The sequence below is a fragment of the Nothobranchius furzeri genome, chromosome 12 (assembly GCF_043380555.1).
Source record: "Nothobranchius furzeri strain GRZ-AD chromosome 12, NfurGRZ-RIMD1, whole genome shotgun sequence".
Classification (NCBI taxonomy): Eukaryota; Metazoa; Chordata; class Actinopteri; order Cyprinodontiformes; family Nothobranchiidae; genus Nothobranchius; species Nothobranchius furzeri.
In genome coordinates this window covers 36,790,148-36,806,781 of record NC_091752.1, presented here as the reverse complement: position 1 = coordinate 36,806,781, position 16,634 = coordinate 36,790,148, and the positions used below count along the sequence as shown (strand labels likewise).

General features: G+C 42.3%; 2 protein-coding genes across 3 annotated transcripts in view; one reads left to right on the top strand and one right to left on the bottom strand.

Annotated features, from left to right (window-relative positions):
• Window positions 1-1,320: 1,320 nt before the first annotated feature.
• Window positions 1,321-6,317, bottom strand: mdh1ab (malate dehydrogenase 1Ab, NAD (soluble)). The gene is made up of 9 exons (XM_015944997.3): window positions 6,231-6,317; window positions 5,657-5,755; window positions 5,132-5,228; window positions 4,101-4,276; window positions 3,837-3,959; window positions 3,580-3,756; window positions 3,293-3,406; window positions 2,026-2,115; window positions 1,321-1,848 (listed from the first exon to the last, which is right to left on the bottom strand). Exons 1-9 carry the CDS (start codon window positions 6,231-6,233, stop codon window positions 1,726-1,728), a joined length of 1,002 nt encoding a protein of 333 aa, XP_015800483.1. The 5' UTR covers window positions 6,234-6,317; the 3' UTR covers window positions 1,321-1,725.
• Window positions 6,318-6,395: 78 nt separating this feature from the next.
• The window catches only part of wdpcp (WD repeat containing planar cell polarity effector), a 106,611-nt gene continuing 96,372 nt past the window's right edge, over window positions 6,396-16,634 (top strand). For both annotated transcript variants that reach the window (XM_070542572.1, XM_070542573.1), the window contains exon 1: window positions 6,396-6,848. The gene's annotated coding sequence lies outside the window, so the exon portion shown is untranslated. The remainder of the gene's footprint in view (window positions 6,849-16,634) is intronic.

The following is a 16,634-nucleotide window of genomic DNA, read 5'->3' as shown; positions in this document are numbered from 1 at the left end:
CTCCTCAAACTTGATATTCACGCTGACGTTTAAGTTTGAATAATTAATTAACATCTACATTTTGATTTATAACTGTACTTTTAACTCCTCGAGCAGATGACATTATCCCCTTTCACTTTGTAGATGTTCATTTTCCTAGTGCATTTTGTTCATTTATTGGCTGTTTTGATCAATGATGGCCCGCTGTGAACCTGATTAACAGCAGTGTAGATGTTGCATAAGCACTTCCGAAGCAGCTGGGAAATAAAAATGTGGAAATAACGCCCCTGTCTGGCCAAACTGTGCCTTTTCACTGTTCAGCAGCTTCCATACCCCAACTCTGCTGAAAAGGCTTCTCAAAATATAGCTTATAGATACATCTTGTTTGCAGGAGTCATTGCAGACCAAACCTGCAGAGCAAACATGCACAAGTTTTGATGCACGAGTAAAGATGCACCTGGTTTATGATGTATTAGAGGCACTATTCATTAGCCTTCTATTGTGTGTTACTCACATTTGAGAAAACACAATAAATATCAATAAGCATTTACTAGAATTCTAACCATGCTTGTCATTATTTCAGAAAGATAACATTCCTTTTAAACAATTTATAACCACATAAATCTGTGATTTGTAAAACTTAAAAGTAAAACGAAAACAACAAATAAATAAATTCTGAAAAATTCATGACAGAAAAATGCATGAGAATAAATGTGTTATTTAAACAAGGGGGGGGGGGGGGCAATATGGTGATAGGACACCATTGTCCAAAGAGTCTCAGGTTAGGACTGTTGTTGCATAATTTGATGTCCTGTTTACATTTATGTGAAACTTTGTTTGCATCAAATTTTTGAACAGATCCATTTTTTTCTTTTGTTTTTCACATCTAAACTTGTTTTCCTTTACTGGAGTTTGGAATGCATCTTTTTGCAGAGCATACGTTGCTTGATGCTTGCAAGATTGTTTCACCAATTTATATTCAGTGAAGTGAAATGCATAATATAGCTATGAAATGTTCTTAAATGATCTTTTTCAACCAAACTAACTGTCATATTGATTATATTCTCTTGGTCCATCAAATCTTTCCGAGCTTTTCCCTGCAACCACACAGTCCAGTACAAGATCCGTCTTCATATTTCTAGTACAATACAGAAAGGATCCAGACTTAGTGAATTTTGAATCATCAGATAACTTTGCACATCTTCTTAGTTTGGATAGACACATTAAGATCAAAGTTAATCAACAAGAAATCATAAGCTGTTGCCAAAAGCACAAAAATGCATCAGCTTCAAGCCCAATCGGGATCCCTTTGAGTAAAAAATATAAATAACAAGAAACACCTTCATTGTTTAAAGTGTTTATTCTTTAAGTTATCTGCCACAGTGCTTGAAGACACAGAGCAGGTCTGACTTTATGTAATAGTCATCCATTCATTCACACCCAGAGAACCATGTTTGGAGTTTATTAGTGAAGTTATGTCATTAGAAGGAGCGACTCTGCTTTCTACTGAACATGAAACAAATCCTGTCCAATAAATCTTCTAGATCACAAATTACATCTTTCCTCAAACCCATTCCTGTTTAATGCACAAACGTAAATCCATCTTTACAATCATAAAGACTGACTTTCTCTTTCAGACACACCTTCACTGAGTGACGAATGGGCTGACTGAGCACTTCATCACAGGCGTGAATCTGGAGTTTTGGGGCTGTCTACTTGCTGGAGTAGTGGGTGTGTTGGGTTTAGTCATACTGCCAGGAAAGCCACAGCCATGTCTCTCTCCTCTATCAGCTCTATTGCTGTGGCGTCCATCTTTGACCGAGAAAATGCATTAATCGCCAGACCGTCCACAATCTTCCAGCTTTTGTCCTGAGGGATTTTAACACATGCAATCATTTAATCTATACTTTTTTTTACAGAAAAATCAAATATCCACTTATAAGAACATGGATGCAATCAAACAATGTTAATTTGAGCACCAATCAGCTGGATGAGAAACACAAATAAACTGATAGATGAGTGAAAACAGGCATAGATCAATGCTACCTTGTTCTGGACAGGGAATGAGTAGATAAGGTCTTCTGGGACTCCGTAGGAGTTTCCAGTGGAGTAAATCCCCATAGAGGTGAACTCACCCTACAGGAAGGTGACAAAATGGTGAAGCGCCTTCATTCAACCATTGCACTTGTAGCTCACATTTTAGATAGTTTTAAGGAAATATAAACTGCTTTTGATAAAATTTTATATTCATAAAAAATATGCAAATGTCCTAATGACATGATTTTTAATAAAACAATGAAAATATACAATATTTTGTGGTTTCCCCTCACAGTATCTGTTGTGAATGGCTCTAAGCTGCTAACATAAGGAATTATAGCTTAATGAATGGATGACGGTGGCAGAGGAGTTGAGTGCTCTCCCCGCAACTGGAGGGTTGAAACCCGCGCAGTCCATCACAGTCGTTGTGTCACTGCATCCTCCTTGCCTGCTGGTGGTGGTCTGAGAAATCAGTGACACCTGTGCTCACCTCAGCCTCGCCTCTGTCAGTGTGCCCCAGGGCAGCTATGGCTATGTTGTAGCTCATCACCACCAGTGTGTGTGTGTGTGTGTGTGTGTGTGTGTGTGTGTGTGTGTGTGTGTGTGTGTGTGTGTGTGTGTGTGTGTGTGTGTGTGAATAACTGGATGTGTTGTAGAACCCCTAGAGTGAGTTGTGGAACTAGGAACTATAGAGAGCACTGTACAAGTACAAGCCATTTGCCATTTTTAATTTCTGAGCTATTACTTGGGAACTAGGTGGTTTTGGCTTGCTTTTAGCACCCCCTTGTGTCCATTTGTAGAACCGAAAGCAAAACTTATGCATTCGTCTTTTAACACCTTAATCTAACAGTTGAAACGTCTCCTCAGCCTTCCTTAGTGTCTACAGGAGTGATTCAGTACTAAATTAAACAAATCCACTGTGTTCATGATCTTAAACCTGATGAAAGCAGACTGCAGTGCCAGGTATGTCAGCTCAATTTTCCCGTCAGAGTGGCCCACCAGTCTGAAGTTGCGAGTGGAATATTCTGGCCACAGAGGGCAGTGGTGGTCTGAGTGGTATTTCGTTAACCTGTAAAGGGTCATTTTCGCACACACTGGCTCAAGAAATAAAAAATATGAAACTGTTGCAAAGTATCCCTTTAATATGTCGAACGCATATTGGTTGGATTGATTTCAGGGAAATGTAAGACTACTGTGAGTCTACTCCTGCCAAAACAAGACTTAGAAGTAGATATTTTAAATTGCTGTGTGATGGAAAAAAAAACTTGATGGTTACCTCTGGAGTGCCAGCCCAAATGTCCCTCATGTGGTCACAGATGGCCTTGGCTGCAGACATGGCACTGGACAACTTCCTGGCCTTGATGACTGCAGCACCTCTCTGCTGAACTGTCTGTAAGTTATAAAATGTTTTTAAAAATTGTACGCAGAAGCTTTAAGCATTAAGACTAAAACTTTGGCAGCTGTTGTGTGATTTTAAAAGTCTAAAAACAAATAACTGGTTTTCATAGCTGTCTGACCATCGTACAAACACATTTCTGGTATACAGACTAGTCATCATCTCACAGATATGAAATCTCCTTTGAGCCAAGCGTCATCCTTGACTGCATCGAAGCAGGCCAGCTCACTGCCTGACATGTTGACCGTGCAGTGGTGCACATCTGGGTACTGGGTGGACGAGTGGTTGCCCCAGATGATGACATTCTTCACATTAGTGGCAGGGACGCCACAGCGCATTGCCACCTGTGAGATGGAGAGTCCATCCAGTTGTCATAGCTGATAAAAATCTGAGTGTGAACGAAGCCTGAGGGTGCAGGACGAACCTGAGAGCGAGCCCGGTTGTGGTCCAGGCGGGTGAGGCAGGAGAAGTTCTCCTTGGGGATGGAGGGAGCAGACTTGGCTGTGATCAGACAGTTGGTGTTGGCAGGGTTTCCCACAACCAGCACCTAAAAACAACCACATTTAAAAGACAGACCTCTTTTATCTACAGTAATACTCACAACTTAGGCTTCAGGGAGCAATTATGCAACTTCAAAGAAGAAGAAGTATGCATCAAAGATGAAATGTGCAGAGTATTTTTTTTTTACCTTGACTGTCTTCTTGGCAAACTTCTCCAAGGCTGTTCCTTGGCTCTTAAAGATGGCCACGTTGGCTTTCAGCAGGTCTTTCCGCTCCATCCCTTCCTTCCTGGGCATTGAGCCCACCAGGATGGCCACATCCAGGTCTTTGAAGGCCACCTCCTCCTTGTCAGTGGGAATAATCTCTATAGAAATAGAAAACTAAGTATTTTAGGTTTTCATAAACTACTTTTTTTGTTTGTTTTTTAGCAACAAAGGAGAATGACTCATATTAAACAAGTACAACGGTATTCTGAGAACTCTCCAATGAGCTAAAATGTATATTTAGCTGTAACCAGATAGTCTACAAGCTGCATCATTTTGTGTCTGGCATGACCCATCTCAGTGCATGAAGCGCTGTCTTTGCACTGCGGTTGGTTAATACAGGGGCCTCTCAGCCTCTGTCCGAACAAAGCAATGGGCTGAACCACATCATTGGAAAAACAATCCAGGTCACAATGGAGATGGCACGTAATGGCACCTCATGACAGGAGTTAAAATAATGACGCAAAATGTGTTCATCAAACTTTTCCAAAGGGAAAAAATCAGGATAATGAAAAATCTGAGAAGAAAATTCTATCACAGATTAGAAGAAGGGCATTAGATTTTAATCAAAGAAATTGTGACCTTCTCTTCCAGCATCCAGAACAAGCTTCTGTCATTTCAGTAGCTGGTCAGACTGTATAAGTTTAATTCCTGACAAGATAAAAGAGAAAATCTGCTCCACATGCCGGTTCAAAGATCTGCAATAGATGTAATTTTACTCCCCCCCATTCCCACATGGAGTCAGCTGTAGCCCAAAGTAAAAAAAGAGACCAATAATGACTGAATGACTGATAGGCTACAGTCATCTATCTGAAATGCATTTTATACTTCTGCATTTCTGAGTGGGGCATCTAGTTCTAACTGGAGAAGGAACACACAAGCAAAAAGCATACATAAATAATTATTTGACCAAAAAGCTTAATGAATACATATATGTTGTGCTTTCATATGTCTACCTCTCAGAAGTGAAAGAGCACAGTCCTGCAGTTCCATGACAACACCTTCCAAAACTGGCAACATGGGCGTTATGTCCAAAAGCAGAAGGACGACTGGCTGGCAGAAGAAACAGAGGGAGGAAATGTAGTCATGGATTGGTGAGATTAAACATTCTGAAATCCAGTCATTTATTTTTTTGAATGAGAAGTATTCATATTTGTCTGTTTTCAGCACAATGAGTGAATGCCTAAGCCAATAAGGCTCACTAAAAATGATAAGCCAGATGGATGAAGTGGTTTTAAACATGGACTAAGACTCTTGGCACGAGATCCACCTCACTGACTTTAAGGACAGTCCTGGCTTGTCCATTTGAAAGGCTGAGTGCAATCTGACCGACATCTACGTAGACAGCAACTGCTGAGGGCCACCCTGTCCGAAATATGTTGTGGGATGCTCTCACCAATATTCTGTTGATAACCTTCACATCTGCTGTGATACCATTTTACACCATTAGGTGATTGATGTAAGACAAGACACTTCTTTACCTGCTCTTTCCCAAATACATCCCCCTTGGCGATGCTTAACAGAAGGGAATAGGCAATCTGCCCAGCAGCACCGGTCACCAGAACTCTAATAGGCTCAGACTGCAAGGCATAAGGCAAAATAAATAAATAAAAGAGATACAGGTCAGAACAATTATTACATATTTCACAAAGCTTTTTTCCCCCACTGTGATGATTAGTTTTTCCATGCACGTGGGCTGGGTGTCTATTTTCAATGGGATTTACTACAGCAGGGGGTCAGGTTAAAAATAGACCCCTTTGACCTCCATTAGGAACCCACAGTTACATAACAAAACAAGGGTAAACTTAGGTTATCAGCTGATTCACCATCTCCAGCATTCATTCAAGGCTTTAAATCACAAAACCTATCTAACTATGTAGTTATAACATTTTATGCACAAAAAAAAACCTAAACTCAAATAAACGTTTGGACCTTAAAATCACTTGTGTCAAGTGGAAATTGTAAATATTAATTTGCATAAAAAGAAATAATAAGCTTTGCAAATTATTTTTGTTTATTCTTTAAAGAAAAATAATGAACCTGATGACTACTCACCATGCTGACAGGAACGCTCGAACTATCGTCCCCACTTATGCCCTAAGCCCGAGGTCACTTATATTTAAAGCCTTAGTTCATTACGACATTTAAAATAGTCATACGGCAGTTTGTGCGTCAAGGGAATTGTAGTCTTACTACTTTTAAACGCTCTAACTAATCTCAGAAAATAATTCCTCAAACAAATGTTTTATTGGACGGGCTATCTTAACAAGACACGTGCGTCTGCTTGATACTGAGTTATAACCGCTGTTGCTTTTAGCGCTGCTGAAAGGCTAGCCAGTTAGCATTAGCGTTTGAACAGCGTGTGGTTGCTAAGGCAACCACCGTGTATGTACAGTCAATGGTGTTCATGTAGCAGAGCAGCTAGCTGTTAGCAGAAAGATTCTGGGTGCTCGAACGTCAGAAAGATACACAGAAAGGTATCTTTTATAAAATACTCCAGCTCAGCGGTTACGTTGACATAAGTTGTATATCTGAGACTTAAATGGATAATTATTTGCGGTTTACGTACACGTTAAAAAGTTTGAATTAGCTTCAACGTACCAGTGTTTTCAGAGAAAAGAATAGACTGGGGAGAGTTCGTCATATATCCTCGATTTCGATGCAATAAACAAGGTAAGGTGATTGAGTTTTATTTCTTTATCATGATTTCTGCTAAATTCGTGCATAATTTATGAGCTGAGCACTTGTTTTGGAATGACAGTTGCTTTCCACGTTGAATGGACCCATGTTATTACAGCTTCAGTGTTAGTGAGCTTTGTTATTAATATGTCAATGACCTCTGACAGCTGGGCTGGACATGACACTGTTACAGCAGGGCTGGATGGCCCCAGACTGTGAGCACTGATGATGGATCTCTAAACACTGTTCCAGGTTTAGATTTTTGTAGCTAAAAGTGCTTTTCAAACGTTATCCAAACTAATGTGTCTATAGCCTACTGGTAACATTTTTTGAGTTATACTGTGCAAGATGTCCAAATAGTCTTATACCATCCTTTCAGGCTGGATTTATTTTACATTCAATAATGAAATATGCATTAAAGGTTAGTTTGTCACCGATTGTGTTCATAACTTTTATGGACAGGATTTCTAGGTGCAGCCAAGGTGTTGAGGGCATCCGTTTTGGTGGCCTGAGGATCAGGCTTTTTGCAGATGATGTGGTCCTGTTGGCTTAATCAGAACGTGATCTTCGGCTTTTGCTGGAGCGGTTCGCAGCCGAGTGGGAAGCAGCTGGGATGAGAATCGGCTCCTCTAAATCCGAGACTATGGTCTCGAGTTGGAAAAGGGTAGAATGCCTTATCCAAGTCAGGGATGAGGTCCTGCCCCAAGTGGAGGAGTTTAAGTATCTCGGGGTCTTATTCACAAGTGAAGGAAAGCTGGAGCGCAAGGTCGATAGGCAGATTGGTGCTGCGTCTGCAGTGATGCGAGCGTTGTACCGATTTATCGTGGTGAAGAGAGAACTGAGACTGAAAGCAAAGCAATTGATTTACCAGTCGATCTACATTCCTACCCTAACCTATGGTCACAAGCTTTGCGTAGTGACCAAAAGAACGAGATTTTGGATACAAGTGACCAAAATGAGTTTTCTCCGCAGGGTGTCTGGGCTCTCCCTTAGAGGGTGAGAAGCTCGATCATCCAGGAGGGGCTCAGAGTAGATCTACTGCTCCTCCACATCAAGAGGAGGCAGTTGAGGTGGCTCAGGCATCTGAATATGCCCCCTGGACACCTCTCTGGTGAGGTTTTCGGAGCACGTCCAACCGGCAGGAGGCCTAGAAGGATACCAAGACACATTGGAGGGAGGGACTATGTCTCTCACCTGGCCTGGGAATGCCTTGGGATTCCCCCAGAAGAGTTGACCCAAGTGAATGGGGAGAGGGAAGTCTGGGCTTCTTGACTTAGGCTGCTGCCCCCACAACCCGACTCGGGATATGCGGAAGAAAATGGTTAGTTTGTGATATAGCGTAAAATAATTTTACAGGGTTTCCATTTAAAATGAAGTGATTAATACTTAGTGTGAGGAGGATCTTTCCATGACAGCTTTCTGATGTAAAGAACAGTTTTTCCACCTTTAAAATGTTAATCAAACAGGCCCATCTCATGCTGCTGCTGTGAAGGGTGGAATATTTTTAAACTCGTGGCTTTTCTCCTTCATTAAAAGGACACAAACAATGAAAAAGATGCAAAAATCACACAAAATGATAATATACAAAATTTCCATAAAATTATTTGTGTGTCTCTGTCTGAGCCATTTAGGCTATTTATAATTGCAAAAGATGATAATAATACTTAGTGGTGATATATTAAGTTAGGTAATTAAAGTTAGTTTCTCATTAAATTTGTTGCTGTTTTACTAAATTTTGTTTCTTCCTGCAACATTGCTTCCTTACAATCAGGATAAACATGTTAAGACCAATAAATCGTGTTCACATTATGTTAGTGTATCTTACGTTGGTGTTATTGGTTATACTGCCTCTGAAAGCAACTCATTTATTTTAATCTTCCTGCTGTGGTCTATTAAAGTAAATGCACTCAAACAAACAATAACCCAAAATAGTTTTTGTGTGTGTGTGCGTGCATATGTGTGATCATCTGTTAGTCATCTCGTTGATGACTAAATTTATGGCTGTTGGAAGCAGCTGCTGCAACCTGGTACTGCTTTTTTTCCAGCTCCAGGTCAGTTTTCATCCCTGCTGTGTGACAAATACTTGTTTTTTAACCGTGTTGATGACACAGACAGGTGTTTACAGCTTTCTGTGGCACACTGCTGCTGTAAGTGTCTGACATGAATTAAGAAAACGTTAAAATATGAAACATATTCTGTGATCTGCTTCATTTAAGGAGACTTTTTTCTTATAATTTCTTTTGATCAAATGCAAAATTTGTGTGGTTTTATTTTTCAAGTTTGGAGCAGGTCATGAGTCAAACAATTTTTTTTAAATATGCACTATTCGTTCACTATTTGCATGGGTTGTGGGGAGCTGGTGTATCTCCAGCAATAATCATGCAGAGGCAGAGGACACCCTGGTCTCCAGTCCATCACAGGGACACAGAGACAAACTAGTCATGCTTGCTCACAACCATGCACAGTTTTGAGTCTCCAGCTGACCTGACCTGCATGTATTTGGACTGTGGGAGGAAACCGGAGTACCCAGGGAAAGCCCACGCATGCATGGGGAGAACATTCTAACTCCATGCAGAAAGGCTGCAGCTGGGATTCAAACCGTCAACCATCTTGCTGCGAGTCAACAGTTCTACCAACCATGTCACCATGCTGCTCTTTTAAATACACAAAATATTTAAGATTTGAATAGTAAAGAAAAAAGTCATCTGGTTTAACAATGTTGTTTTATGTGAAGCCTCTTTAGTTTTTGTGTAACAGGGAAGCAGCTGTGAATTTGTACGTTTGAAAGAATCTGTTGTTGCTGTTTGCCATGTCAGACTTCTGTGTTTATTCTCCTTCTCTGACAGTCTCCACAGTCAGCTTGACATGAGGGGATTAGTTGTACTTTGTGTCTGTAAAAAGGAAATCGGAACAAACCCTGAAATGGCGGCGGGACACACGATAGTATCTGATGCCGATTTGCACGCCAGCCTGATCCTCTGCTAGTGCTGTGAAAACAATCAGCATTGTGGGTGGTTTTTTTTGTGTCACCCAGTAGGCAAAACCTGAAGTCATGCCCACAGAAGCAAAGAAAGATGGCAGAAAATATAACTCCACAATAAGATGTTGGACTATGGAGAATAGAGATGCCTTAAGCTCAGTGATTTTGTTTCATGCTCTGAGCTGCAAAGGTCCTGATAAGTGTGCAACAGCAGCTCCTCTCTTGTCCACTTCACCTCCTGTCTTTGTTCCTCTATCACTTCACAGCGCCTCTCCTCTCTGTCCCACTTTATCTCCTCTCACTCTTCGCCTGCACTTGTCCCTGCACAGTGCACCTGAGTGACCCTGTTATAGTGGGAACTGGAGGCTGATATAACCAGCAAACCCACAGCGGCAGGATCACCCTCTTATCAGCGTTGCTAAATCACAGTCGTGGAGAAAACGAGACAGGAGATATTATTCATACAAAAACTTCACAAATGCAGAGCTAATTTAGTCACTATCTGGGAATATATTGACTTTGTGGGATATCTGTGTCCTGGCGTCATTTCCCAGACAGATTAGCTGATAAAGCTTTAGATCAGCTGGTGAAGATGATTGTTGTTCCTGTTTTATCTGCTCTAATGTAGGCAATAAATGAACCCACATGGCCCCGCGCTGTCATTTGCAATTATTTGCAGTAGCGGTCGTAACGCACTAGGCGTCAGTATGTGTCCATAGTCAAGCAGATAAATCTGAATGTCACTTTTCACGGCGTTTGAAGGAGACGCTGATGGATTTTTACTGATGACGTTCCAGAAACACTTGTTGCCACAGCAGAAGCTTTGCCTTGAAGGTCTTGGATTATGACTGGACGGCTGTCAGTTCAAAGTCTCACACTGACATTTGATAACTATGTTAAAACACAGGATTTCAACACCTTTTCTTTGTTTTGTTTGACAAAAATATCAGTGCTTAAGTCAGTGCAAACAACAGTGAGTGTTCTTACTCCAATAATCTCTCGATTCATCTCAATTCTTCTTCCTCTCCAATATTTACCTGTGTATTTTTCATGGGTTGAGTTCCCTCCAGCTCTTCTTATTTGTGTGGCTTTGGCACTTCTAGGACATGGCCTTGAGGCATTCAAATGTTTCCAGTCTGCCTTCATGTTCCCGTACACTTTTCACTGAAATCTGAGAATGACTTTGTTTCTAGCCAAATGCTGGCACGCTGTTACAGGAAAACATATCTCAGTCAGAAAGAAAACAGACCTCTGCAAACAAACTAACTTCTTGGCACTGATGCAGAACTATTCAATTAAATCTCCTGAAGCACACACACCGAGCCATCCTCAGAGGTGTGTGTCTGTCTTCCTGCAACTCCCTCCATTTCCTTCCGAGGTGTTTGCATAGGGAAACGGTCCGTGAAATGGGTTTGATGGGATCAAACTCCATATTTAGACAAATACGTATTTCATAGCAGCTGATGGGCTGATTGACAGGGCTGCGTCCTCATTTCTTCTGTGCGTCACTGCCAAAGATCTTTATCTGGACCACTAATATGAAGGATCATGGCCTGATTTGTTTCAGAGGGGAGAGGAATTGTTCACTAGTCGTGTTTTGACTTTGAATGATTCTTGAAGCGTCTTCTGGTGTTGTTTTACTCTCATGACAACATTTCTAAACTGTGATCACAAGAGGGCAGCAAACTGTCACATGTTGATATTCAGCTGCCATCCAAACTGAATCCTCTCTGTCTCTGTCCTCTCCTCTGCTGGTGACAGCAACCAAACACACTCAAAACCCACTGACGGATGACCACAAAATATGCACCAGCAACAGTCCCCTGGATCCACGGCCAGTGAATGTGGCAGCAAACCTGCATAGGAGAGGGGGGAACATCGTCCATGTTTTTATCAATGCAACTCGTTGTTTTAGCAGAGCTGGGCTGGCTGACCAACGTTCCCCTGACCCGCTCCAGCCAGCCCGCTCATAGCACCTTTCAATTACTTCAAAACCCAAAACCATCCAACTGGGTCAGAGATGGCAACTCTCTGCTGATGCTGGCGGTCACACCCTTCTGCACAGCCATAATGGGCTGTGGCACAGTTGATATGTGTGTGTGTGTGTGTGTGTGTGTGGGGGGGGGGGGGGGTACGCAAACGACAGCATTTGGGGTTCTTCCAAGACAATGGTTGTCTGCAGGTTACCAGCAGCACCGCTTGTCTGTTTATCTGCGCTGTCTAAAAGGGAAGAATGTTTTCCCCTACAACATGGCTGTGTTGGGGATTAAAGCCCATTCTGAGTGCCCCCGGGTCGAGCAGCAGATGTTAGCCAGGATAGTGCTCGTTACCGTGCCAACGGTGAGCCCGCGGGATTGGGCCGACCAGACGATGTTGGGCCTATGAGCATGTATGGGAGAGAAAGGGAGGGGGGAAGCATGTCACACGTTAAAGAGAATATTGGTGAAAATTTTGTCACTTTTGATTCAGATAGCATTTAAATGCTTGTGTTGTCCATAACAACTGTTAAATAAATACATCTATCAGCTCTGGCTCTCTCAGGGGACAATTTAATGGGGTTTTGTTTTACCTGCTGATCTTTTGAGGGTTTGTTAGGCTGCAATGAAATGACCATGTGTACATCTCTAAAAGAAGAACCCAATGAGTTGAACAAAGTAAGCTGGCCTGACAGTTGACTCTGTTTGCCTAAATGCTTTGAACTTCATTTGAATCACAGACATGGGGACAAAGCTGTATGCTCTTGTGATGTGAAAGACGAACTCGTACCCTTAATGTCAGATTACGCTGCAGGGCGAATGGGTTTAACATAAGGCCCAGCGCTGGCTCCTGTGGTACTTCTAACAGTCAGTCTTAGTGGAAACGGGATATAGGTCTAGCAAGACAAGACGTGACCCAGCGTGTAGATGCAGGGTTCTGCTTTTGTCCCGAACACCGATCAGAGATCAGTATTGTAGAGGTTGATGCTGACAGGAGTGAAACAGTGTACTGCAGTAAAATGAAGAAGGGGTTTCTTTCCTGAGAGCGAACAAGGCTAAAAAAGTAATTTTTTCTGTGTGTCCATTTAGTTTCATTATGTCTGTTCTCTGAGGACGAGCACTGAACAGGGCAGGGCTGCTTTCATGCATGGCTGAACGTTTGGGCTCTCTGACAGGTGGAGAATAGCCAAACGTGTTTGTTTGCATGTGCAATCACATCTGCATGGTTGCTTTATTTTGAGCTTCTGTTTGACTTGTGTTAAATATAAGCAGTAGTTAAAGGTCAAGTTCACTAAGAAGCAGTTTTTTTTCCTTAATTTTAAAATATGATCAGTCACTCTGAGTATCACAGGCAGGCTAAATGTGAAAATTGACTTCTACCCCTATTTCCTGCATTAGCTGCTGGTAGAAAATAGACAGGGAAACACTTGGACTAGAGAAGCCAGTCAATTTTATGTCACATTTAAAATGAGCTTTCGTGGACTGACCCGTCTTGGCTCGCAACGAGGAAGGCTGTTGTTGATCACTTCTTGGCTTGTAAAAGCTAACCGTTAGCATTAGCAACTCCACAGCAGCAGATCTCCTTCAGGCTTGTGTTAAATGTGGAGCATCTATGTTGCAGAGAAAACAGTCAGTGGTAGAGTTGCATTGCTGTTAGCCAATCAGAAGTGAGGTGTCAGAGTATCAGGAAATATAAATCTGATATTGCTTCCTGCTCTTTCTCACACTCAGGCCCAATCCCAATGCTCACACTGCGCCCTACGGTCTTCTGTGAAGTGCACTTGGAGGAAGTGTAAGGCTGTGAGTGCGTGGTACACAAGTGTGCAAATAATTGGCGAACTGGGACAGAGAGCATTGCATCATCGACCGCAACGCATGCCAGGATGCTGGTTGTTGTGCTACTTTTTAAAAGAACCTTAACAACTTTCAAACAAACAACCAAACAATATTTGAGTTCAGTTTACATGAATTGCTGCTGTGTCCAAAACATTCAGAGGATTGATTAATCAGCTTAAAATTAACTACTTTCAGTTGAAAGTACATATTTTCAGAAAAGGTACTTGAGCGTTTTTTCCCGCAGCAATGAATTGTGGGTAATACCCTTCACCCAAGTCTGCATCAATGAGGACTTGAGTGAAGATCAAGGGTGCGAAAGGGTCGTGATCAACTTCTACAATCAGGACACCCTACGCACTCGCACCCTTGGCCGAGATTCCACAAGTGCAGAAGTGCAAGTATTGGCAATGGGCCTGAGACTGTTGTGTGTGCTCCTCACAGCAGTCTGTCCTTGTGCTGCTGTGGCTGGAGCAGCAGCTCTCAGCTGCAGTCAGAGAAGATGATTATTCCCTAGCATCCAGAGTGATAATAAATTGCGCATGCGGGAAGCACCTGCTGACTAATTCAACCCGCCAATCGGATGCTCTCCCTAAAGGTAGGCGCAGATTTCAGCCGGCCAATCAGTCGGCAGTGGGTGTGTTGGGTCAATTCAGCCCGAAGTGGACCGCTGGGAGAGGTTGTCTGAAAAAATGGACGGTGGAGCACGGAAAACTCACAGGCTACCTACAATATACCATACCAGAGCGGGTCCGTGCCGACCCAGATGTGAAAGCACCATTAGGTCTAGCTAACCTGACTCATATGTTTTTGACCTGCACTGCCCTGTCTACATTCTGGGAGTTTTTTATTCACTTTCACCTATTTCATTCCTGAGGCCTAATCCACACGTAGCCGGGGTTTTTGAAAAACGAATATCCGCCCCTCCAAAAACTTGCATCCACACCACCGCGTTTTAAAAAAAAAACTCTGTCCACACGTACCCGGATAAATACGTTGTTAAGGACATGCCAGACCTGTAGGCGGCAGTACTTCCCCCGTTCTTAACCTCGTCCTTCGCCTGTGGTCTTCCGCAAGGAGCAGTAATTCCGCTTGCAAAAACAAACAAGCAGAAAGCGCTTGGACAATTGATGGATCGGGTAGTGACAGAGCGCAGCTCTGAGGGCTTCCATGTTGTCGGCTAGTGTAAACACAGGTCGCACACGTGATGTCAGCATTTTTTTGTCGCGGAAAGTGACGTTGCTTAGCTTTAAACTCCGGTTTTGTCTGTCCACACGCAGACACCCAAAACGGAGAAAACGCAGATCTTCACTTTGGCCGGAGTTTTTAAAAAGATTCGTTTTCGTGTGAAAAAACTCCGTTTTCGTGTGGATGACAGGCCAAAACGTAGAAAAATATCTACGTTTTGGCAGATCCCCGGCTACGTGTGGACAGGGCCTGAGAGTCTCACAGTCTTCTTTGTCTGCTTTGTTTGGGGCGATGGTAGCACAGGAGTAAAGTGCTCACCCCGTAATCGGAAGGTTGCAGATTTGAACCCCGCTCACTGTGTTGCTGTCATCCACGGTGTTGCCTGTGTACGGCAGACTCACCTCTGTCATTGTGCCCCAGGGCAGCTGTGGCTACAATGCAGCTCATCACCACCAGGGTGTGAATGTTTGAATGACTGATTGTGTTTTAAAGTGCCTTGGGGGGTGCCAGAACCCTAGACGGCATTATATCAAACACAGGCCATTTACTATTTACCATTTTGTTTTGGTATTTTACCTGCAAATTGCTTTTTGCCATCCCATTTAGTTGAACTGGTAGCTTTTCTTACATTGTTGGCCAGAAGAGTCATAATGCACTAGAAGTATCCCCATCAGCCTACCCATTTTCATTGGATTAAAGACGCCTTTTACTTTACAAACATAAAGTACTTCTTGAGAGGCTCTGACACCGACTGTTCCTGGTGACCTTTTTAAAATCATGTCACATCTTTGAAATCTGATATCGCTTGACCTCCATATTTTGTTTTTGACTCCTCTTTATGCACCTCTTGAATTTACATTATGAATGGTACTCTCACAACTTTATAACTGCTACAGTAGAGCACATTTTGGCCTAGTTTTGTCTTATAGTGTTAATGTGTGTATTTTATTTATTCATTTGTTATTATTTTTCCCACTTTGTGATGATGAAAAATGTTGTAAAAATTATGAATACATCCTACATAAAACTGTGTTTTTCCTGCAGCTCACATAAAACGTAAGAACATAAGAAGTAAAGGTATGATAGAAATTACTGAAAAATATGTTTTTGGAGTTATTTTTTAAAAGCCAAGCTTCTCCAGAAGGAAAGCGGAACGATTGTTCCCAAATGCTCAGGTATACATTTTGGATTTGTCGTTGGCTTCTTTTCTGCTTTAATTCCTCAAGTTTGGCAGCTATAACCAACAAAAACACTTTAGTATGCTAGCTAACACAGAGAGGTGTTTTATGGTAAATATTGAGGAAGTTTTAACTTTTCTGGTTCCTTTTTAACTTCAAAATCAAAGTGCCACCCAACAATCTGGGAAAAACCACAAACGGAGCAAAACTTCCAGATCCCTTGCCAAGCTGTTTTTCCAAATGCAATGCTCAACCCAAAACAGCTTGGTGCAGCTCATCTCAGGCCTAGTCCACACGTAGCCGGGTTTTTTTTTTAAACGAATATCCACCTCTCCAAAAACTTGCATCCACACCACCTCGTTTTAAAAAAACTCTGTCCACACCTACCCGGATAAATACGTTGTTAAGGACATGCCAGACCTGTAGGCGGCAGTACTTCCCCCGTTCTTAACCTCGTCCTTCGTCTGTGGTCTTCCGCAAGGAGCAGTAATTCCGCTTGCAAAAACAAACAAGCAAAAAGTGCTTGGACAATTGATAAAGCAAGCGCAGCTCTGAGGGCATCCATGTTGTCGGCTAGTGTAAACACAGGTCGCACACGTGATGTCAGCATTTTTTTGTCGCGGAA

Coding starts and splice junctions, on each gene's coding strand:
- mdh1ab (XM_015944997.3), bottom strand. Junction 4,277..5,131: donor TGCTCTTTCACTTCTGAGAG/GTAGACATATGA, acceptor CTATTTCTATAG/AGATTATTCCCACTGACAAG. Junction 3,407..3,579: donor TCAAAGGAGATTTCATATCT/GTGAGATGATGA, acceptor TATAACTTACAG/ACAGTTCAGCAGAGAGGTGC.